The sequence below is a fragment of the Delphinus delphis genome, chromosome 15 (genome assembly GCF_949987515.2).
Source record: "Delphinus delphis chromosome 15, mDelDel1.2, whole genome shotgun sequence".
NCBI classification, from domain to species: Eukaryota; Metazoa; Chordata; class Mammalia; order Artiodactyla; family Delphinidae; genus Delphinus; species Delphinus delphis.
In genome coordinates, this window is record NC_082697.1 from 82,139,721 (window position 1) to 82,164,217 (window position 24,497).

Genomic DNA, 24,497 nt, shown 5'->3' on the forward strand with positions numbered 1-24,497 from the left:
TGGTCAGAAAAGATGCTTGATATGATTTCAATTTTCTTAAATTTACTGAGGCTTGATTTGTGACCCAAGATGTGATCTATCCTAGAGAATGTTCCATGTGCACTTGAGAAGAAAGTGTAATCTGCTTTTTTTGGATGGAATGTCCTATAAATATCAGTTAAATCTATGTGGTCTATTGTGTCATTTAAAGCTTGTGTTTCCTTATTAATTTTCTGTTTGGATGATCTGTCCATTGGTGTAAGTGAGGTGTTAAAGTCCCCCACTATTATTGTGTTACTGTCGATTTCCTCTTTTATAGCTCTTAGCAGTTGCCTTATGTATTGAGGTGCTCCTATGTTGGGTGCATATATATTTATAATTGTTATATCTTCTTCTTGGATTGATCCCTTGATCATTATGTAGTGTCCTTCCTTGTCTCTTGCAACATTCTTTATTTTAAAGTCTATTTTATCTGATATGCGTATTGCTACTCCAGCTTTCTTTTGATTTCCATTTGCATGGAATATCTTTTTCCATCCCCTCACTTTCAGTCTGTATGTGTCCCTAGGTCTGAAGTGGGTCTCTTGTAGTCAGCATATATATGGGTCTTGTTTTTGTATCCATTCAGCAAGCCTGTGTCTTTTGGTTGGAGCATTTAATCCATTTATGTTTAAGGTAATTATCAATATGTTTGTTCCTATTACCATTTTCTTAATTGTTTTGGGGGTTTTTTTGTAGGTCCTTTTCTTCTCTTGTTTTTCCCACTTAGAGAAGTTCCTTTAGCATTTGTTGTAGAGCTGGTTTGGTGGTGCTGAATTCTCTTAGCTTTTGCTTGTCTGTAAAGCTTTTGATGTCTCCACCGAATCTGAATGAGATCCTTGCTGGGTAGAGTAATCTTGGTTGTAGTTTCTTCCCTTTCATCACTTAAAGTATATCATTCCACTCCCTTCTGGCTTGTAGAGTTTCTGCTGAGAAATCAGCTGTTAACCTTATGGGAGTTCCCTTGTATGTTATTTGTCGTTTTTCCCTTGCTGCTTTCAATAGTTTTTCTTTGTCTTTAATTTTTGCCAATTTGATTACTATGTGTCTCGGCGTGTTTCTCCTTGGGTTTATCCTGTATGGGTCTCTCTGCGCTTTCCTGGACCTGGGTGGCTATTTCCTTTCCTATGTTAGGGAAGTTTTCAACTATAATCTCTTCAGATATTTTCTTGTGTCCTTTCTCTCTCTCTTCTCCTTCTGGGACCCCTATACTGCGAATGTTGTTGCATTTAGTGTTGTTCCAGAGGTCTCTGAGGCTGTCTTCCTTTCTTTTCATTCTTTTTTCTTTATTCTGTTCCACAGCAGTGAATTCCACCATTCTGTCTTCAGGTCACTTATCCGTTCTTCTGCCTCAGTTATTCTGCTATTGATTCCTTCTAGTGTAGTTTTCATTTCAGTTATTGTATTGTTCATTCTGTTTGTTTGTTCTTTAATTCTTCTAGGTCTTTGTTAAATATTTCATGCATCTTCTCAATCTTTGCCTCCATTCTTTTTCCAAGGTCCTGGATCATCTTCACTATCATTATTCTGAATTCTTTTTCTGGAAAGTTGCCTATCTCCACTTCATTTAGTTGTTTTTCTCGGGTTTTATCTTGTTCCTTCATCTGGTACATAGCCCTCTGCCTTTTCATCTTGTCTATCTTTCTGTGAATGTGGTTTTTGTTCCACAGGCTGCAGGATTGTAGTTCTTCTTGCTTCTGCTGTTTGCCTGCTGTTGGATGAGGCTATCTACTATACTGTCTTTTTTTTTTTTGGTACACGGGCCTCTCACTGTTGTGGCCTCTCCCATTGCCGGAGCACAGGCTCTGGATGTGCAGGCTCAGCAGTCATGGCTCACGGGCCCAGCCGCTCCATGGCATGTGGGATCTTCCCGGACCAGGGCACGAACCCGTGTTCCCTGCATCAGCAGGCGGACTCTCAACCACTGCGCCACCAGGGAAGCCCTATACTGTCTTTTATATTTACCATTATATTTTCCTTTCTGGTGTTGCTGGTTTCTTCATGTCTTTGGTTATTATCTAGTTTCCAGTACCCGAAGAACTCTCTTCTTGTAGAGTGAGTTTGCTGACAATGAATTCTCTCAGGTTTATCTGAGAATGTCTTAATTTCTCCATTTTATTATAATTTGCCATGTATAGAATTCTAGCTTGACAAACTTGCTCTCAGCATTTTAAATATGTCATTTATGCTTTCTGGGGATAAATCAGCTCTTGATCTTGTTGAGGACTTGTGTATGGTGAGTTGCTTCTCTTTTCCTGATTTCAAAATTCTCTTTTTGTTTTTGGCTTCCAACATTTTATGATGTGTCTGAGTGTGGATCTCTTGGAGTTTTTCCTGTTTGAAGTTCATTAAGCTTCTCAGAGGTGTAGATTAATTTCTTCATCAAATTTGCAATGTTTTTGGAAATCATTTCTTCAAATATACTTTCTGCCCCTTTCTCTCTCTTTTCCATTCTATTATGCATATGCTGTTGATCTGTAAGGCTGTGTTAAGTTTAATCTTCATTTGTTTTTTAATAAAAAACACAGTCTTTATTTCCCTCAAAGGGGGTGCACTATTCCTGGAAGTACAGTAATACCTGGGTCAATGCATGGAGTGGATGGAGCAAAGTTCTATTCCATCTCCTAGTTCCAAAATCCATTTAATATATTGTCCTTGGATAGAGGGTGTGTCAGAAATTAAACTGATAGGAATAGCTACTATTCTTGCTTCTTGGCCTTTTGGCTAAGATCAATTCATTCTTTTTTTCCCTCATGCTGCTTAATCTCAATGGACCCATCTTTAAGTTCACTGATGATTTGTTCTGTGTCTAAGACATCATTCTTATGTCTCTAGGACATCATTCTTAGACTTTCCTTTAGTTCTTTAGACATGCTTTCATTTAGTTCTTTGAACATATTTAAAGTCTTTGTCTAGTAAGTCCAATGTCTGGGCTCCTCAGGGACAGTTTCTATTAATTGCCTTGTTTTTTGCTTGTATACGTGTATACTTTGAATGTCTTGTAATTTCTTTAACAACTAGTCATTTAAAATAATGTGGCAACTTTGGATATAAAATCTGCCCCCCCACCCCTTGCCCAGCGTTTGTTGTTGTTGCTCATTGTTTGTTCGTCCAGTGACTTTTGAGTTGATTTTGTAAAGTTTGTATTCTTTGTCATGTGTAGGCACTGAATTCTCTGCTCAGTTAGCTTAGTGGTCAGCTAATGATTGGACAGAGATTTCCTTACACACTTGGAAGCAAAAATTCACCCAGTCTTTGCCAAGGCATTCTGTGTGCATGTTGGGGCATGCCTTCAACATTCAACGAGGAAGTTGACAATGCTGCCTTAAACCTTCACTTCCTGCTTGCACAGAGCCTCAAAGTCAGCCAGAGGTGAGACCTCAGGGTCTTCTCCATTTTATATGAGCATGTGCAACGGTTCTATAGAGGCATGTGACCTTCTAGATTTTCAGGAACATGTTGGAGTTCTCAAAGCCCCAATGAACATCTCATTCCCAGCTTTGCCTTTTAAGTTTTTTGGTTAGTCTATTGTTTGCCCCCAACTGTTATCTGACCCCCCCACCCCCCACCCCAAGCAGCTGTGAAGTTGAACCACTTCCTCTAACTGTTTTTAACAAATACCTACAGGGAAAAGACTTTTTGCATTGTGTGAGCTCTGAGTCAAATAAAATAGAATCTTACAAATGGGATCTCCCAGGAAACCACGAGAAGCATCGAATAATAATAATTCTCTGGGAATGAGGCTTTAAGGGAGCACCAACCTGTTCTGCCTCCTCCAGTGGCTGCTGGGCTGTTGGTTTTCAAAGCTACCACAGAGCTGGGGGAGGAGTGGGAATAAGGCAAGGCAAAATGCCATAAGCCTTGCTGTTCTTACTGAGATTTAGACATTTTTCTTGAATAAACCCTTTTCAGCTTGAATAAAACAAATTGCTGCAAACCTTTGGTCAGTTTCCAGAGTTCTAAAAAAGTTGATTCTATTTTTCAGGTTTCTTGTTGCTTTTCTGGAGGAGAGAATTTTGAGGTCCTTGTTCTCCCATTTTTGCTGCCACCCACTAGCATGTTCTTACTGCATGGGATAAAAAGGTGCTGGGGATCCAAGTGATGATAGGAATTACCTATCCCCCAGAGCATGGGGAGTGTCCCACAAATCAGTGAGACCACCAAATGTTCTTCCTTCCCCTAATACAGACCAGCATACACATTGAGACACAGTGTTCAAGCCAGCTTCTTCTAATCAGATAGATGGCTAGACTAGATGACCTGTGGTTCCTTTTGGCAGAGACTCTGACTTGAATGTATGTCTCCTCGCAGGTCAGCCTCACCCTGCAAGAAATAATCAATGGTGTCAATGCCTCAGATCCAGAACTATGTTTCCAGGCCACCCAGGCAGCCAGGTATCACCAAACAGACTTGTATTATTGACAGATGCATAGCTAGAAATGGGTTCCAGCAGCCTATTTGGTTTCTTGGCAGAGGCAAAATGCCCACACAATATAAGAAAAGGCCGGTCCATCCAAAAGTGAGATGAAATTGCTCCTCTACCCTGTCCTTGAGAATAACTTAAGATATGCAAGTGTGGTCAGAGATGAATGGCTTAATTTAAATTGGCCTCAACAGGAATGGCGGCTCACAGATAATAACTAAAGGGAAAAATATTGCTTCATCACTGCAGAGTGCTACCGGCTGAACTCTAGGATATGAAGGAGCTCTGGCCCAGGGGTTTGTTTCATTTGATAGTTAGGAATGCCAAGAACATCCATAAAGGAGGTTCTTCTTACCTGCCTCACAGGACATGTTCTTGTCTTTTCTCTTACACTACGAAGGAAAATGCTGTCCCGGGAAAAGAACCCTCCTCTGAAGCTGATTGCTGATGCAGGGCTCATTCCCAGGCTGGTGGAGTTCCTGAAGTCATCCCTTCATCCCCGCTTGCAGCTTGAGGCAGCCTGGGCTCTGACCAATATTGCCTCCGGTACTTCGGAGCTGACTCGTGCTGTCGTGGACGGAGGGGCCATCCAGCCCTTGGTTGAGCTCCTGTCTTCCCCTCATATGACTGTGTGTGAACAGGCAGTGTGGGCCCTTGGTAATATAGCAGGTGAGCCTCTCCCCTTGGTGGGGGGCAGGGGGCAAAGAAAATGGTGGGCCTTGTGAGTGGCATGCGATGGGAATTCTTTGGGTAGTATTGTAGATCAGACATTTTAAGTATAAATACCTAGCAATGCTGGGAAGAGTACGGGCCTTTCCGAAATTCAGAGTCAAGTTCAGAGACCAAAAATTGAAGCTGAAGCTAGAAGGCATGGTATGTTCTGAAGCTCCAGGCTGCCTAGGGACACCTGCCAAGACTGGGGTCCTACAGCCTCAGGGCTTAGTGGCTTCAGGAACAAAAGACAAGTCTTTGGCTCATGCAATGTGGGGATTTTATGACAGACCCTTACATCACCCAGTACCCTAAAAGAATTCTACCTTCAGTGAAAGTTGCCCAGGGAATACACACGAAAATGTCTGCTTAGTTTAGGCTAAAAGTCTCCCCTGAAAACGCAATCCTAAGACTGGCCTCATGGATTTGGGACTGGATACTGTATTCCCTGCATGGTCTGTGAAAACACAAGCTGGGGAGTGAGTGCTGTCAGGTTAGGAACTCCAGGATCCCTGGCTGAATATAAATGTGACGCTCTCTGGGGGAAACAAACTCAGTCGGGCCCCTCAGGATTTTGACAAATTAAGATCAGCCAAATATTAGCAATTTCAAGTTCAGAAAGTCAACAATCCACTATGACTGAGTCAGCAGAAGCAAACAATGTGATTAGACCTCCAAGGACTTCAGAGGATGGAATTAGCAAACACAGAATATAAAATAAGTCTACTTTTTAAAAGCTTGCAGAAATAAAGCAACTATTACAGAGATTTCGTCTCTCATTTTGCTTAGTGCAGTAAGGAACAGGCAAAATTGGGTGGTGTAGTATAACTTATACCTTGCCTGATGATTGAAGAATTACAGGCTGAGACGTCTAGGGTCTAAAATTGGTATTCTAGCCAAAGTAGCAGAAAACTGATGGCTAGAATCTGTCCATCTCCCAGACTTTGTTCTGAGTTGCATTTGGAAGTTACTGCCCCATGTCAAAGCCTTCTGGGAAGACAATTTGGTCCATAGTGGCCTTTGTCTCCTGAGAACCATGCTGTGAGATGCCACCAGCATTTAGAGCGCGCTGCCTGGGCCCAGTTGGCTGGCTCCTTGATGGGTCCAGAGACTCTGCTTATAGCAATCCCTGCTGTGTGGTGCCTGATTTCCACATCAGGCCATCTATTCAACCAACATGTCAGAGACCCAGGGTCTAGTTCATGGCTATACTATCTACTTGCCCAACCCAGGAATGAGTTTTGGCCTCTCCCCCTTTGCAGAGACTTGTGAAGAATTACTCACCCACCCCAGGACTCTCTCTGTTCCCTCTTTGAGTGTCATGTTCTTGTCTATTTGTAGGTGATGGACCAAAATTCAGAGACGACGTTATCTTGAGTGATGCCATTCCACATCTGCTGACCCTGGTTTCATCAAGTATACCAGTGAATGTCTTTTTTTAATTAATTTTATTTATTCATTTATTTATTTGGCTGCGTCGGGTCTTAGTTGCGGCATGCGGGCTCTTTGTTGCGGTGTGCAGGCTTCTCTCTAGTTGTGGTGCATGGGGTCAGTAGGTGCAGCGTGCAGCTCAGTTGCCCCGTGACATGTGGGATCTTAGTTCACTGACCAGGGATTGAACCCGCGTCCCCTGCATTGGAAGGCAGATTCTTAACCACTGGACCACCAGGGAGGTCCCCAGTGAGTGTCTTTTTAATGAGGTAACCCAGTTAGGTAACAGGTTCCCAAAGTTGGGAAATCGCGTATGTAATTCCAAATCAATGCTAGGCCATGTTGTTGCTGCCCGGCCCCCTAACAATAGTAATGATGAACAAGGCCTAGGACTGAATATTACTTTGGGTAGAAGTTGATCCAAATTTGTCCTCAAGGGCAGTAGTGCTGATCTTTCTTTGCGGGGGGCGTTGGGGATTAGAAGAGACCCATTCAAGTTTTTCTAAGCTTACAATCCTGCAAAAGTAGATGACTGAGCTCTCTGTTCCAGGGGTACAGACAGAATTAGCGGCTCACCAGTTCTGTTCCTGGGTAATAAATAGGGTCTAGGTTGGAAGCTTAGGGTCCAAGTTGATTGCTGTGGCAACACTAGAGGACTCCCTGGGTTAGGAATGGAATTTGGGTTCTAGTTTTGCCTCAAACAAAAATGAAGAGAGGGCAGCTTCCAAAAGTCAAGGGAATAGATGCCCTGCCTTCAAGGTGAGAGAGAACCTGATATGGTTGAACCGGAAAAAGGCTGGCATGACCAAGGGAGCTTGCAAGGAGAGAGCGATATAAGATGACAAGTAGGGCAAGGGACTTAGACATCATCTTGGTGGCAAAAGGAAGGCTTTGGAGGGTTTCAAGGCAGGAAGTAAAGTGGCCTGATTTTCCAGAAAGACCATTCTGGCTGCTTGCTATAGGATTATAGCAGAGGGAGATGGAGAAGCAGATGGACCTGGGTTGCTGCTGTGATGGGCATAGAAGGGGGAGACAGAAAGAAGTGAGGATGCCCTCGGGTTTCAGGTTAGTTTGTTTAGAGCACTGTCCTCCTAGAGATGTGGGGAGGATAGAGGGAAGAAGGAATTGGAGCCTTAGTTGTACCTATTAAGTTGAAGCCAGTGAGAGGCATCATTGCAGCAACAACAGATAGATAGATATGCAGGTCTATCTAGATGATTGTGCATGTATGTGTCATCCAGCTGGGCAAGGTCAGCCAGAGCAGGGATCAGCCAATCTAACCTGGCCAACTGCTTGTTTTTTTAAATAAAGTTTTATTTATTTGAAATAAACAGCCACACCCATTCATTTACATACATATTGTCTGTGGCTTTTGCAGTGTTAGAGGGCAGAATGGATAAGTTGCAACAGAGATCACGTGGCCTGCAAAGTTGAAAAACTTTATTATCTGGCCTTTTACAGAAAAAGTTGGCTGACCTCTGCTCTAGAGTGTGAGGAAAACCAAGACCAAGTCCTGAGGGCTCTGAAATTCAGAACTCAGTAGGACCTGCTAAGAAGAATGAGAAGAAACAGCCCATTTGACAGTACAACACCAGGCTTGGTGTCACAGATGGCAAAAAGAGCTTTTTCAAAAAGCTTGGATTTGGTGACTTGGAAGGAGCTGATTTCATCACTAACTCCAAAGAAGTAGGGGAAGAAACCAGACTAGAAGGGGGTAGAAGAAGGAGATAGACAGTGAATACGGATGCCTCCTTGAGGATGGATTCTGAAAAATAGAAGTGGGGTGATGGCTGGAGAGGCACCAAGGGTAGGGGTTGAATGTCGCATAGTGTGTTTCTATACTGGTGGGACTGATCCAGAGGAGAGAGGTGATCCTGGGGATGGATGGGAAGACTGATCTTCAAATAGAAGGTCAAAAACGTGGTTAGGACATGTTGGTAGAGTTCTAACCACATTAGAACTCTAACGGAAGACCAAGTAACTCCTGCTTGATCTTTGTTTCATCAATGGGAAGACCAAGTAACTCCTGCTTGACCTTTGTTTCATCAATGAGAAATGAAATTAGGTCATCAATCGAGTCAAGTGGGGAAGGACATTTTGAAGAATATAAGGAAACCTCCATCTGACGTTTGCATATAAAATAAAGCTCATTCTCTGTGTTCCTCCTATACTTATTACCTAGAATAAATTCCTGTTTGAAGTTCAAAGGCTTGGGTTCATGTGGGTCGATCCTATTGATCAAAGATGGTCAGGACACATTGCCATTGGTGTTTTCCTTCTTTGCACCCCTTGCTGGAGACAGTCTCCTCGTTACAGGTCACATTCCTGCGGAACATCACATGGACCTTGTCCAACCTGTGCCGGAACAAGAACCCATACCCTTCTGATCACGCAGTGAAGCAGATGTTGCCCACCCTCTTCCACCTCCTGTGGCACCCAGATGAAGAGGTTCTCTCGGACACCTGCTGGGCTCTGTCCTACCTCACCGACGGCTGTGATACACGCATCGGCCAAGTGGTGGACACGGGGGTCCTGCCCAGGCTGGTTGAGCTCATGAGCAGCTCAGAACTCAATGTCTTGGTAAGTGTCCCGGGTCATGTCGGTCTCTGTAGGGGCCTTCAGATTAGAGTCTGTGGGTCATCGTCACTTGAGCAGGTTCTGTTCTCTCCTACCCCCAAGCCTTCCCCAGCTGACAGTCATCCTTTACCTGGAACAAAGCTGTTCATCTGCATTTCCCTGGTCTCTGCTACTCTGTAGCCAAGGACTTGAATCGACTTTGATCCAAAATCCTAGTGGGTATTCAGTGACTTACTTTTTCTTGGTCTGATAACTAGAAAAGATAGAAGAGCACCAATTAAAATTGCTTATAATCCCTCCACCCAATGAACTATTCTTTTGTGGCCTTTCATTCTACTGGTCTATGCATGTAGACGTTAACAAGTTGGTGTGCATGTTTGTGTGTCTGTGTGTGTGTTTTAACATGAAGCTCGTAACATTTGAATTTCTTACTCAAGTATAAAAGATAATTCCCCCTTATCCTCTCCCCAGCTGGTTCTCTTAGACTACTTCAGATATAGGTGAAAAGTAAGTAAAACCAAGGTCAAATACCTGACTCTGAGACATATGTCACTTACATAATATACTTCTTGAAAATGTAGTTTGAAGCATGGGTACCCCTTTTGATTTCTATGCCTAATATTGTATATTATGCAGTCTTAGCCATCATCTGTTCTGAGATGAGGGTAGCATTCCTCAGAAGTCAAGGTTAGTTTGGGGATAGTGCCGGGATCATGGAAGGTGTGAAGACAACATCTTCAAGAAGTTGTTCATCGTGGGGGCTTGGGGCCCAGCTGCGGCAGTCCTGGCAAGGCTGTGATTGGCCTATGGCACTTCTAACATCTCTCACTCGAGCAGCAGATACCTAGCACGATAGGCTAGGAAAACTCTAGAACTGTTGATGGGCTGTGCTGGGGCTGCCACTACCATGCAGAGAAACCAAAATAAATCCACAGTCAGCCCTCCTAGGACAGTTGTCTTAAGCCCAATCATAGACCCGTCCTGGGGACCTTCAAAGTTATTGAGAGAAGGGGCTTCCCTGGTGGCGCAGTGGTTGAGAGTCCGCCTGCCGATGCAGGGGACACGGGTTGGTGCCCTGGTCCGGGAAGATCCCACATGCCACGGAGTGGCTGGGCCCGTGAGCCATGGCTGCTGAGCCTGCGCGTGTCCGGAGCCTGTGCTCTGCAACAGGAGAGACCACAACGGTGAGAGGCCTGCATACCGCAAAAAAAAAAAAAAAAAAAGTTATGGAGAGAAGCTTTATGAATACACCAAAACGAAAAGTCCACTGAGATTTCACTAGCTCTAATAACATATACAACAGAAACTTTTTTTTTAAATGAGGTTAATTATAGGGACCAGCCTCATTCCCAAAGTGGTTTGTGGTGGTTGACTAGTTATTTATTTATTTATTTATATTTTATTTTTGCCTGCATTAGGTCTTTGTTGCTTCGCGCGAGTTCTCTCTAGTTGCGGCGAGGGGGGGCTACTCTTGGTTGCAGTGCGTGAGCTTCTCATTGCGGTGGCTTCTCTTGTTGTGGAGCACAGGCTCTAGGCGCGCGGGCTTCAGTAGTTGTGGCTCGCGGGCTCAGTAGCTGTGGCTCGCGGGCTCTAGAGCGCAGGCTCAGTAGTTGTGGCACACTGGTTTAGTTGCTCCGCAGCATATGGGATCTTCCCACCCTAGGGCTGGAACCCGTGTCCCCTGCATTGGCAGGTGGATTCTTAACCACTGTGCCACCAGGGAAGTCCCTACAACAGAAACTTGATACTCGTGCTAAATACAAATTCAGTAGAAATTATTACATTGTAAAGGCAACCATCAATTTACCAATTTTCCCAATGTAAGGATATGAAAAGGACAGCATCATTTGATAGTGTATCTCTTGACCTCTATACCACTTGAGCTGGAACTACTGGGGGGCTAGCGAGTACCTTTAAACTATGTAAACAGCCATGGATGCACAGAATCAATAAGGATCGTGGATATAATCATTGTTCACAGGCTTCCAGAAAACCATCAGCACAGCACGATGGATGTTTGGGAGGGCACGGAGCTTGGTGCAATGGTCACCTTCCACGGTGATGAATTCGTGGTACTTGGTGACACTTTCTCATCTTGTTCTTCCAGACCCCCTCTCTGCGCACTGTGGGGAACATTGTCACAGGGACGGACCACCAGACCCAGCTGGCCCTGGACGCAGGCATCCTAGCTGTGCTGCCCCAGCTCCTCACACACCCCCGCTCCTCCATCCAGAAGGAGGCAGCCTGGGCCCTAAGCAACGTGGCCGCGGGGCCCCGCCAGCACATCCAGCAGCTGATCGCTTGCGGTGTGCTGCCTCCCTTGGTGGCTGTTCTAGAAAACGTAAGTGGCCCACGTGACAAAAGGTTACTCTCCAGCGGGCCCTGTGTTGAACTTCTTTAGCTCTTCAGAGGCAGGCTGAGAAGCAAAACTAATTGAGATCACGACGAACCTATGAAACATTAAGTTTCCTAACTCTCCCTGAAAAAAAGAAAGGGGCATCCCATTTTGAACAATCCATTAAAAATTTAGAAGACTCAGCAAGAATTGGCCAGTGAAAAGGTGATCCCACAGCTCAAATACCCAGAGGAATCTTGAGCTGGTAAATACTGGCTCATCTCTAGCGTTAAAAGAATGTGCCATCTACTCTCCTTGGCAAAAAGGGATGAGGTTTGGCTTGGTTTTGTTTTAGGAGGAAAAACGTATCGGGTTACAGTGATATTATACACTGAAGACTTTGCAGTGTAAAAATCACATTGATGAAAGGGGTAATATATATAGAAAATCCAGATATAACAGTAGAAATACAATAAAGCTTCCTTCTTCCTCCTGATTCCTACTTCCTTTCCCCAGGACAATTAAGAGGGTCAGCATTTCTTTTTGTCACCTTTTAGTGGATGCGCTATGTTTAAACCATCGACTTGTGAAACAAGTCAGGAGTGGTGACCTGGGGTTGCGGACAGAGGTTACTGAGTAGGATGGGGAAAAGGAGGCACTGGCCGTGTCCTGCTCTCAGGTTGGCTGGTGGGTTCCCAGGTGTGCATTAGGTACAAAAAGGTAGCCCAGGTTTGCTACCCAAATCATGGCATCTTCCAGTCTATCGGACACTTCCTATCCTGCTGTGAGTCTGTACGTATTCTAATCAGAAACATCTAGTCAGGATCAAGGAGTAATCTTTTTTCAAACTGTACCTTTTGAACTATAGCTTGCTTGGAGCCATACGTTTTTTGTTTTGGTTTGGTTTTTTTGGTGTTTTTTTTTTTTTTTTTAACTTTGTTTTAAACTGAGTCAGTTTTCCCCAGCCATAAAATGGGAATAACTCCTCCTTCAAAGGGATAGAAGGATCTGTGATAAATGACTCCCTTCTCTCTGGGCCAAGTGCTTTTTATAAATGTAAGTGATGCATTGGGTGATATTTCAGTGGCTTTCCTCTGTCCCCTCCAGACTGTGTGCTCAACTTTGTAGCTCTGGAGCTTCTTGTCCAAAGTTTTACTGGAGCAGAAAGACTAGAAATGTAGCCATGGGTCACTATAACCTAAAATCCCTAATTTGTATTGATTGGGTGATGTTGGTTCTCTTTTTCCGATAACCTGACTTAAGAAAGTGAGTCTGTTTGAATTTAGAACCTCCCTCTAAGACCCCACATGAGTCTGCCTTTCCTCCTCCTTGGCTTCTCAAAGATGCTGTCTTCTGCTCAAAAACTAAAGGCAGGTTGCCAAGGGATTCTGTGTAAATTGCACATATAGTCCTGGGAATTAGGTAGTCCAGCCTACCTAGAAATTGAACCATGTTTGCATCAGTATATTTAAATTCTTCAGGATCTGTCAAGAATGGAAATGTTCTCTCTCTGCAGGGAGACTTTAAAGTCCAGAAAGAGGCTGTCTGGACAGTGGCTAACTTCACAACTGGGGGCACCGTGGACCAGTTGATCCAGCTTGTCCAGGCTGGAGTCCTGGAGCCACTAATAAATCTTCTCACCATCCCAGACACCAAAATTGTTCTCATCATTCTCGACATCCTCTTTTTTATCCTCCAGGTGAGCTGTTCTGAACAGGTGGGTTTCTAAATAGCAGTCTCTAAATTAAGATGTTTAATTTGGTCCTTAAAACCTAACTAGGGGCTTCCCTGGTGGCGCAGTGGTTGAGAGTCCGCCTGCCGATGCAGGGGACACGGGTTCGTGCCCCAGTCTGGGAAGATCCCACATGCCACGGAGCGGCTGGGCCCATGAGCCATGGCTGCTCAGCCTGCGCATCTGGAGCCTGTGCTCCGCAATGGGAGAGGCCACAGCGGTGAGAGGCCCGCATACCACACACAAAAAAAACAAACAAAAACAAAAAACCTAACTAGGATTCTCTTTTCCTCTCTACTTCCTCACCCCCTCCCTTTGTCCACACATCCTGTGGATGACAAGCCAAGAGGCCTTTCAAAGAAGGTCCATCATCTTCATTTTCTCAGATAAGTGTTTGTGTGCCCAGCACTGTTTTAGATGTTCAGGAAATGACAAAGCAAAGTCCTTGTTCTATAGAGCTTTTGTATTAGTGGGGAGGGGAACAGACATCAGATAGAGAGTTACGGGTAAAATATATCTGATAGAGGGGTAGTTACTGATGGCCCAGAGTGGAGAGGGGATGGTGATCTCTTATATGTAGTAGTTAGGAGAAACTTCACTGAGGAAGGACATTTGAGCAAAGACCTGAAAGAAGTAAGTGAGTCCTGTGGATACCTGGGAAAGAGCACTCTAGGTGAAGGAAATCTTAAAAAGCAAGGAGGGGGGTGTGGCCAGAGCAGAACAAAGGGATGAAAGGTGGTGGGAAACAGGCTCAAGGGACCCAGGGGCCAGATCACGGAAGGTCTGTGAGAACGTGGACTTGCTCTGAGTGAGAAGGAGAAACCAATCAAAGGTCTGAAGCAAGGAAAAAAATAGTCAATGAGCCACGTGGCTGGCTCTTTTGGAAGACTGAAACATAGAATATACTTGAAGGAAGCAGCAGGACGTTAGCGATGATAGATCTCGAGGGACCATACTAGAGTTCCTTTTCCATTCAGCTATGTGGCTGGGAAAATGGACTACAAAGCCTTGAATTAGAATTCTAGAAAAGTCTTATTTCTGAAATGTAAGTTAAGCCAATATTTACATACTATTTGTGTTGGTTGTATACTGAACAACAAATTACTCCTTGGTGGCTTAAAACAAACATTTATTATCTCACATGGTTTCTGGGGTTAGGAATCTGGAGGCAGCATAGTTGGATGGTTCTGGCTCAGGGTCTTTCATGAAGTTCAAGATGGAAACTGGGGCTGCAGTTTCATCTGAAGGCTTGGTGGAGGCTGGAGGATCAGCTTCCAAGGTGACTCACTCACATGCCTAGAAAGTTATTCTTACCACATGGATTCCCTGGGACTGCTTGAGTGCCCTCGCATCATGGCAACTGGCTTCCCCTGAAGCAAGTGACCTTAGAAAGCAAAGTGGAAGCCCCAATGTCTTTTATGACCTGTGAAGGAGGTTATTTCAACAACATCCTATTGGTTACACAGATCAGACCATTTCAACATGGGAGGGGGCTACACAGGGGCATAAATACCCAGAGGCTGGGATCATCTCAGGCCATCGTGGGGGCTGGCAATATTCATTTGGTTAAGGTCTTTTTATATGTGACTAAGCCATTTGAAAAGTTGCAAAGTAACACCGGAGGACTCCTTTTATTTATTTTTATTTATTTATTTTTGGCTGTGCTGGATCTTCATTGCTGCGCACAGGCTTTCTCTAGTTGCGGCTACTCTTCGTTGTGGTGCATGGGCTTCTCATCGCGGTGGCTTCTCTTGTTGCAGAGCACGGGCTCTAGGCGTAGTATATGTACAAATGTTGAGTGAGTGAATACCCATGGATGAGAAATCCAATGATCAGCATTGGATGAAATCAAATCACATCATTTGTTTCCAGGGACCTCATTAGTTGCCATGGTGTGGCTTCTGTCACCCAGGGTCTCCTGCCCGACCCCTCAAGGCTTTCCAGGGAGTGCAGGGCCAGAACATCTGCATTTACATAGTATCACTTGAACATTCTTTTCTCTGTTTTTAAAGCAACCTCTATTAATTAGAAGGGAGATACCTACCAAATAGTGTTTAGTGATGGATATATAGATGATGGCATATTCAGAAAAAAAAAATACTGTATTTTGTGCAATGAAGATAAACCTCAATAGACAGATGACAAATATCCAAAATGAGAGGAAGACAATGCAATTTTAAGTCAGTCTGGGAAAATAACACTACAACTGCCCATTCTGGAGTGGGTGGCTTTCATCCGATTCTGCTGAGGTGAAGCCCCACGTCCTAAGCGCTTTGGTGCAGAGTCTCACTCTTCTACGGCCCGCAGGCAGCAGAGAAGATTTCTCAGAAGGAAAGCATGTGTCTGCTGATAGAAGGACTCGGTGGGATTGATAGAATTGAGGCTTTGCAACTTCACGAGAACCGTCAGATTGCCCTGACTGCTCTGAACATTACTGAGAGACACTTCTCTGAGGTAAGTGCCCAAACCTCCTGGGCAGGTGATCACCTGGCAGGTACCTGAGCTGTTCCTGGGATGTGGGTGATGGACAGGCGGGCTTCTCTCATGACTTGGCCCTGAGCTTCTCCCCATCCATGTTATGCAGGCCACCTTTGAGTGGCAGCTTCCTGGCTCCTGGAAGCTGTTCTAGACCCATTAATCTCATAGAAGTTTGTCCTGCTGCCTCTGGTGTAGAATTTCACTCGTTTTTGTTTTTGTTTTCCCCTACTCGCCTCTCTTAGGGGAGGGAGAGGGGGAAGAAAGGAGTATGATGCTAAAGTGACTTTGTACTGAGAAATACAAACAATGAAGGCAGGCCTAGCTTTTGAACAAACTTTTTTGCTACTTACTGCATTTTGTCTCTTTCCAGAATATGTTGATTGGGAATGAACTCAACAAAAGGCTCCCAGAATTCCTGCAGGAGCAGGGAATAATGATCAGAGAGCATTACATACTTTTTAAAAGCTTTTTATTATAGTAAAACATACGTAACATAAAATTTACCTTGTAAATCTTTTTTTTTTTTTTTAATTTTTGGCCACACCCCACAGCATGTGGGATCTTAGCTCCCTGACCAGGGATCACACCGCAGCCCCCGCACTGGAAGGCAGAGTCTTAATCACTAGACCGCTGGGCAAGTCCCTACCATGTAAATCATTTGTAAGTGTACAGTTCACTGGCATTAGGTACATGTCACACTGTTGTGCAACCATCACCACGTTCCATCTCCAGAACTTTTCCAAATGAAAACTCTGTCCCCATTAAACAATAAATGCCCCGTTTCCCACCCCCCCACTCCCCACCAGGCCCTGGTAACCACCATCTTACTTTCTGTCTCTGTGAATTTGACTACTAAGTGCCTCATAAGAGGAATTGTATGGTAATTGTCCTTTTGTGACAGGCTTTTTTCACTTAGCATAATGTCTTCAAGTTTCATCTGTGCTGTAGCATTTGTCCAAATTTCCCCCCTTAAGCCTAAATAATACTCTATTGTATAGATATACTACATTTTGTTCATCTATTCACTGATGGACACTTGGGTTGTCCTTTTGGCTATTATGAATAATGCTGCTATGAATATGGGAGTACAGATATGTCTGAATTCCTCCTTTTATCTCTTTGGGGTAGATACCCAGAAGTGGAATTGTTGGATCATATGGTAATTTTGTTTTTCATTTTTGAGGAACCACCATGTTGTTACCCATAGTGTATATACCATTTCACATCAACACACAAAGGTTCCCATTTTTCAACATCTTCACCAATGCTTGTTTTCTGTTTCTTTTTGTTGTTGTTTTGTTTGTTTGTTTTCTTGTGTTTTGCTTTTTGATCATAGCCATTTTAATGGGTATGAAGTGGTATCCCATTGTGGTTTTTCTCTTCCAGTTTTATTGAGATATAATTGACATAAAGCACTGTATAAGTTTAAGGTGTGCAGCATAATGATTTGATGTACATACATCATGAAATGATTAGCACAATTAGTTTAGTGAACATCCATCATATCATAGGTATAAAATAAAAGAAATAAAAGGAAAAAATTTTTTTCCTTGTGATGAGAACTCTTAAGATTTACTCTAACAACTTTCATATATAACATACAGCAGTGTCTTTTTAATTAATTAATTTATTTATTTATGTATTTTTGGCTGCGTTGGGTCTTGTTGCTGCGCACAGGCTTTCTCTAGTTGTGGCGAGTGGGGGCTACTCTTTGTTGTGGTGCATGGTCTTCTCATTGTGGTGGCTTCTCTTGCTGCGGACCACGGGCTGTAGGTGCGCGGGCTTCAGTAGTTGTGGCTTGTGAGCTCTAGAGCGCAGGCTCAGTAGTTGTGCACACAGGTTTAGTTGCTCTGCGGCATGTGGGATCTTCCTGGACCAGGGATCAAACCCGTGTCCCTCGCATTGGCAGGCAGATTCCCTTGCATTGGCAGGCAGATTCTTAACCACTGCACCACCAGGGAAGTCCCAGCAGTGTTAATTATATTACTTATGTTGCACATTACATCCCTAATAACCATTTATCTTATAACTAGAAGTTTTTACCCTTTGACTGCCTTCATCCAATTTGCCTTCCCCTCCCCGCCCCCACCTCTGGTTACCACAAATCTGATCTCTTTTTCTAGGAGTCTGCTTGTTTTTGAAGTATAATTAACCTATAATACTACGTTAGTTCCTGATACACAGTATAGTGATCTGATATTTCTATACCTTTTTAAATGTATAGGAAATGATCAAGGTAAGTCTAGTTACCATATGTTGCCATACAAAGATATTACATATTACTATATTCCCCATACTGTATATTTCATACCCATGACTCATTTATAACTAGAAGTTTGTACTTCTTAATCTCCCTCACCTATTTCTTTCATCCCCCTTCCCTCTGGCAACCATCTGTTTGTTCTCTCTACCTATGACTCTATTTCTGTTGTGTTTGTTTTGCTTTTTAGCTTCCATATGTAAGTGAAATCATACAGTATTTGTGTTTGTCTGACTTACTTCACTTGGCACAGTGCCCTGTAGGTCCATCCATGTTGTTGCAAATGGCAAGATTTCATTCTTTTTATGGCTGAGTAATGTTCCATTGTGTGTATATATATATAATATCATATCATTTATCCGTTCATCTATCAGTGGGCACTTAGGTTGCTTCCATATTTTGGCTATTGTAAATAATGCTGCTATAAACATTGGGATGCATGTATCTTTTCATACTAGTGTCTTCATTTTCTTTGGGTATATACCCAGGAGTGGAATTACCGTATCATATGGTAGCTCTGTTTTTAATTTTTTTGAGGAACCTCCATACTCTTTTCCACAGTGGCTGCACCATGTTACATTCCCACCAGCAGTGCACGAGGATTCCCTTTTCTCCACACCCTCGCCAGCACTTTTTTTTTTTTTTTTTTTTTTTTTGTGGTACGCGGGCCTCTCACTGTTGTGGCCTCTCCCGTTGCGGAGCAACAGGCTCCGGACGCGCAGGCTCAGCGACCATGGCTCACGGGCACAGCCGCTCCGCGGTATGTGGGATCTTCCTGGACCAGGGCACGAACCCGTGTCCCCTGCATCGGCAGGCGGACTCTCAACCACTGCGCCACCAGGGAAGCCCTGTTGTATTTTTAATAATAGTCATTGTGACAGGTGTGAGGTGATATCTCATTGTGGTTTTGATTTGCAATTTCCTTGATGATTGGTGATGCTGAGCATCTTTTCATGTGCCTGTTGGCCATCTGTATGTCTTCTTTGGGAAAATATCTATTCAGTTCCTCTGCCCACTTTTTTTTTTTTTTTGTGGTACGCGGGCCTCTCACTGTTGTGGCCTCTCCCGTTGCGGAGCAACAGGCTCCGGACACGCAGTCTCAGCGGCCATGGCTCACGGGCACAGCCGCTCCCGCGGCATGTGGGATCTTCCCGGACCGGGGCACAAACCCGTGTCCCCTGCATCGGCAGGCGGACTCTCAACCACTGCGCCACCAGGGAAGCCCCCTCTGCCCATTTTTAATCAGGGTTTGTTTTTTTTTTTTTTTGGATGCTGAGTTATATGAGTTGTATATTTTGGATATTAACCCCATATCAGATATATCATTTGCAAATATCTTTGTCCATCCAGTAGGCAGCCCTTTTCATTTTGTTGGTAGTTTTCTTTGCTATGCAGAAAGCTTTTTCATTTTCTATAGTACCATTGTTTATTTTTGTTTGCCTTACCTGAGGAGACCTATCCAAAAAAAATATTACTAAGACTGGTGTCTGTGTTTTCTTCCAGAAGTTTTATGGTTTCAGGTTTTATATTTAAGTCTTTAATCCATTTTGAGTTTATTTTTGTATATGGTTTGAGAAAGTAGTACAGTTTGATTCTTTTGTATGTAAACTGTCCAGTTTTCCCAACACCATATTTTGAAGAGGCTGTCTTTTCCCCATTGTATAGTCTCGCCTCCTTTGTCGTAGATTCATTGACTCTTTGTAGTCTTCCATTAGATATTTTTCATATGAGGAAGGTGAGATCAAAGTTCCTAAGTGGCCAGGTAAACATGGGACTAGGGGTTTACACTCTGTTAGGTGTCAAACTTGAATCATTAGCAAAATCCAGAGCCATACAGTAAATATGACCAGATTGGTAGCTCTTCCTAATGAGTGGCAGCTAATCTTAGTTTGGGACCAAGAGGATGCTCTCAAAGCAGAGAAGACCCAGAACAGTGATTAGCATCTTCTGGGTTAAAGCCTCCTAAGAAAACCTTGTAATTAGGAAACTCATCCCTTAAAGGGGAGACGGCTCCTGAGGACTCCTCCAAGGGCTCCAAGTTAAAGACTTCTGACCTAGAAGCAATTGCTACACCTATCATACCCTTAATTCAATGTAAGGTTAATGTTCTTTATAGCAAAACTGCTTTTAAAAATAAGCCAGACACAGGGGACTTCCCTGGAGGTCCAGTGGTTAAGACTCTGCCTTTCCAATGCAGGGGGTACAGGTCTGATCCCTGGTTGGGGGAACTGGATCCCACATGCCACACGGTGCGGCCAAAAAAAAAAAAAAGCCAGACACAAAAGGACAAATACTGTATGATTCCACATACATGAGGGACCTGGAGTGGTCAAATTCATAGAGACAGGAAGTAAAAGGGTGGTTGCCAGAGGCTGGGAGGGAGATGGGAATGGGGAGTTGTTTAATGGGTACAGAAGTTTGGTTTGAAATGATGATAAAGCTCTGGAGACAGATGGTGGTGGTGGCGAAGTAATGCCACTGAATTGTCTACTTCGTGGTGAAAAAGGGTAAATTTTATGGGATGTATGTTTCACCACATGCACAAACTGCATTTAAGGTCCATCCTGAGCAATAGTTCAATGCTTCTCTCCTTTGATCTCTCCTCTGAGGGAGCCTCAAGTCTGACAGAGCAAATTCTAATCCACAGAAGATGTGAAGGAGTCAATTGTGCAGGAATAATGTGCTGAGAGCCTGGAGGTATAACAGTGTCTCTTCTCCCCTGAAGGAAGAAGAAACTGGCACAACCTTACCAGCCCGGGACCAAGGTCACGAATTCTTAAAGCACTTAACAAACACATACCAAAGCTCCACAACTCCTAAATCAGGGACCAGACCCAAAGAGTCACCTCTTTAAGAACCCCTTCCCCTTGGTGTACTACAGGTATAAAGCTTTTAAAATTTGAATGATAATAAAAATTTCCACACTTTCACCTCCATCTGTCAAAAATGCAGTTAAACCACTCGTACCTTAAAGCCATGTGGAATCCATCTCTTAAGAACATGTGGTTTAGTGGTTACCTTTCAGGATCTTCAAGGAAGATCTTCAGAGTGGGATGGTCTATAGCTATCTAGACAAACTTTGAGTTGCAGTTTAACCAGTATTTCTTATATTTATTTGACGGTGGGCCCCCTTCCCTTTTCCTTGTCATGTAATGCCTGTTAATATAGAACATTCTTCAAGGAGAACTGGGTGGGCAGTGGTCAAAGGGAGAGAGTGACTGGGATGGGAAAGACCTAGAAACACAGTACTAGGTGGCGTGGGAATGGATGTGGGGTATGCTTAAAGGAGGATTGGACTCGATTTGTATGATGTGAGTGTAGAGATTAAATCAAGTTATATTTTGCTCTAAAGCGTCACACGGAAATGTCATGCCCAAAGCACGGTCTTTGCTGGTCCTTGACAGGTAAGGAGGAAAGATGTGTGGGTGTCCATCCAAAATATGGCTGGAAGGCAGTTCGTGGTCTCACGAGCTTCTCATCCAGTTGTGAGAACAAATCTATGATTCAGTGGACACTGGGCTTTCCAGTCAGTATCTCATCTCCTTTTGGGGTGACTCCGCCAGCTGCTGAGGGCTGTGTTGGGGGGATGGGATCCTCTAAGGGTTCTGCTCTCCCACATGGAAATGGAGGGGACCTGGGAGATTCCTCTCAACTCCCTCTTTTGTTCATCAGCTCAGAACCTCCTAGTTGGGCACATCTTTGGCTAAGCAGAATCTCATTCTCTGAGGACCTTGAATCTGAGACCCAGGCATTGAGCCCAGAAGAAACAGAGAACTGGGAAGTGTTTGCTTCAGCGGCAAGGCTTTACACTCAGTGGAATGGATGTCCTCAGTGGTTGTCTGCTTCCTGCTTCTCCAAGGCTGCCCTTTGGTCCTATACATTCTCCCATATTCCTCCCATAGACTGTCTTATATATAGAGAGATATATACCTTGGCTGCGCCACGCGGCTTTCAGGATCTTAGTTCCCTGACCAGGGATTGAACCCCGGCCACGGCAGTGAAAACGCTGAGTCCTAACCACTGGATCACCAGGGAATTCCCTAGATTGTCTTTTTTAAAGTAGCTATAGTTAGTTTCTGTTGCTTGCAGCTGGAAGAATCTTAACTGACACACATAAAGAGTGAAAAACTAAACCATAACTAGTTATTATTTAAATCCAAAAGCTCTATTACGTCTCATTCTGTCAAGTTCGTGTATAAAATTTGAATTTTTAAGTTAAAAATATGCAAAAAATATATAAATTATATATCAAATATATTACTAGTGTATATATAATATCTTATCTATTATATATAAATATACTTTAAAAAAATGAAAGACAAAACAAAGAATGGGAAAAAAGGTAATCCTTCCACTCCAGCACAACTTTTTTTTTTTTTGCCACACCACGAGCCATGTGAGATCTTAGTTCCCCGACCAGGGTCCCCAGCACAACTAGTTTTATGTTTGCTGTTTCCCTTCCAGTTTGAGTCAACATACCCCTCCCTTTTTTTTTTAACCTGATTCGGATCAGATTTTTTCAACATTTTAAAACATCACTTTTCCCCCCTATCAGAGGGGAAGGCAGAAGGTGAGTTGGCTTACAAAACTACTTCTTTGAGAGAAAAACATTTTAATTAAAAAAAGTTTGGGGCTTCCCTGGTGGCGCAGTGGTTGAGAGTCCGCCTGCCGATGCAGGGGACACGGGTTTGTGCCCCGGTCCGGGAAGATCCCACATGCCGCGGAGCAGCTGGGCCCGTGAGCCATGGCCGCTGAGCCTGCGCGTCCGGAGCCTGTGCTCCGCAACGGGAGACGCCACAACAGTGAGAGGCCCCCGTACCGCAAAAAAAAAAAAAAAAAGTTTGAAGCCCTGTCAGGGTTAGTCACGGTTGCCCAAATGGTCTGGCCTTGCTGGCTCTTAACTGTTAGCCTCTTTTCTCTCAGCTATTCTTTACTAAAATTGCACAGCAAAGGAGTATTTATAGTTTAAAGATACTGATACCAACTTGTCTAGCAGGGTTTTAAATACAGGAGTTATTTGCCTATTGTACATGGTTTGGGTGCAAAGAGATGGTGTTAGTCACCTTCTGGCTGGATGCCCGCGAGCTTGGACTAGGGATGTTGCAGTGACTGGCAGAGAAACAGACAGGAAGGAAGGAATAACTGGCTCTGTCAATTTCACGATGTAAAAGCTACACGGAAAAACTCTGACCCTCATGCATTTACCCCCAATTTGTTATATACCGTAGAAGAAATGTCAGTCTCTTGGTTAACCACGTACGATTCATAATTCATCTGCTGTTTTTCTGAAACGTGGAGTGACTGTTTAACCATAATAGCACGTGACCCTTTAGGCATAGCAGAGAAGATAACTGGACTTGAACTCGCAAGCTCTGGACTCCAGACCTGGCTCCTTTTCTAAATCCTCTGCTCTCTTTGTGCCTCACCCGTCAATTCTTCTCGTTCCTTTGGTCTTCAGGTTTTCATCTGTGAAATAAGGATTAGATAAGTTAATAGTCATATAATGTTTGCATGTATTTTATTTTACATGAGACTCATGACCTGAGAAGTAGGTGAGGCAAAAATGATCAATTTCCAAGTAAAGAAGCTGGAGCTCACAAGGTTATCTAACTTGTCTTGCATCTTTTAGTAAGGGACAGAGCAGGGCCTCAGGTACCACCTGACCGCAGGGCAGCTTGCTTCTTCCGGAACAAGTGATCTGAGGGTGTGTGCATGGGAGAGAAAAAGAGAGAGTGCCCAAGACAGAAGTCACAGACCTTTATAACCTAACCTCAGAAGGGATATAGCATCCCTCCTGCCATCTGCTATTGGTCGTACAAACGAACCCTCATAGAAAGTGGGAGGGGCTACACAGGTGTGTGCGACCAGGAGACAGGGATCACTGGATGCCACCTTGGAGGCTGGCTACCACGCCTTGCCACGCTACCATGTGTTCGCATTTGAAAAGACCTCATTTAGGTGATAGCCTAGAGCCCGTGAAGTCTCAGCAAAGAAATAGATGAAGAAGAACCAAATGGAAATTTTAGAACTGAAAAATATGGTAACTGAAACTAAAACTTTACTGGATGGGCTCAACAGCAGAATGGAGGAGACAGAGGAAAGAACCGGGCTACCTGAAGAGAGAACATTAGAAAGAAGCACCTAGATCCAACTACCAGTTTACAGGAAATCCAGAGGACAGAGGAAAATGTGAAGCTGCACTTCAGATATGCCCTCGGCAAAATCCAGACTGGCAGAAACTCTGCAGGACAGACAGCTGTTTCCTCATTTAATAAATTTCAAATAAAAAATTGCACATTGAGGGAACCTATAAAAGACATATTGACCAGCTGGAATGTGTATTTGTATTATTTGTATTCTGATTACAACAAATGTAAAAATAAAACACATTGGACATTTGAGACATTGGAAACTTGAACATCGAATTGAGGTTTGATATTAAATAATTGTTAATTTTTTTAGATTTAATACTAGGGTTATGTTAATTTAAAATGTCATTTTAAAGAGATATGTACTGAATGATTACAGATGC

At 43.6% G+C, this 24,497-nt stretch overlaps 1 protein-coding gene and 1 non-coding gene across 2 annotated transcripts in view; one reads left to right on the top strand and one right to left on the bottom strand.

Moving 5' to 3' along the window:
• Window positions 1-20,819, top strand: part of KPNA7 (karyopherin subunit alpha 7) — a 32,173-nt gene extending 11,354 nt beyond the window's left edge. Inside the window, exons 3-10 of the mRNA XM_060033191.1 lie at window positions 4,330-4,412; window positions 4,842-5,110; window positions 6,494-6,576; window positions 8,900-9,163; window positions 11,268-11,501; window positions 13,012-13,194; window positions 15,535-15,681; window positions 20,691-20,819. Coding sequence (XP_059889174.1) covers window positions 4,330-4,412; window positions 4,842-5,110; window positions 6,494-6,576; window positions 8,900-9,163; window positions 11,268-11,501; window positions 13,012-13,194; window positions 15,535-15,681; window positions 20,691-20,819 — 1,392 coding nt within the window. The remainder of the gene's footprint in view (window positions 1-4,329; window positions 4,413-4,841; window positions 5,111-6,493; window positions 6,577-8,899; window positions 9,164-11,267; window positions 11,502-13,011; window positions 13,195-15,534; window positions 15,682-20,690) is intronic.
• On the bottom strand, window positions 2,563-2,753 carry LOC132439096 (U2 spliceosomal RNA). The gene has a single exon (XR_009522321.1). It is a non-coding gene; the product is annotated as a U2 spliceosomal RNA (small nuclear RNA).
• Window positions 20,820-24,497: the final 3,678 nt, after the last annotated feature.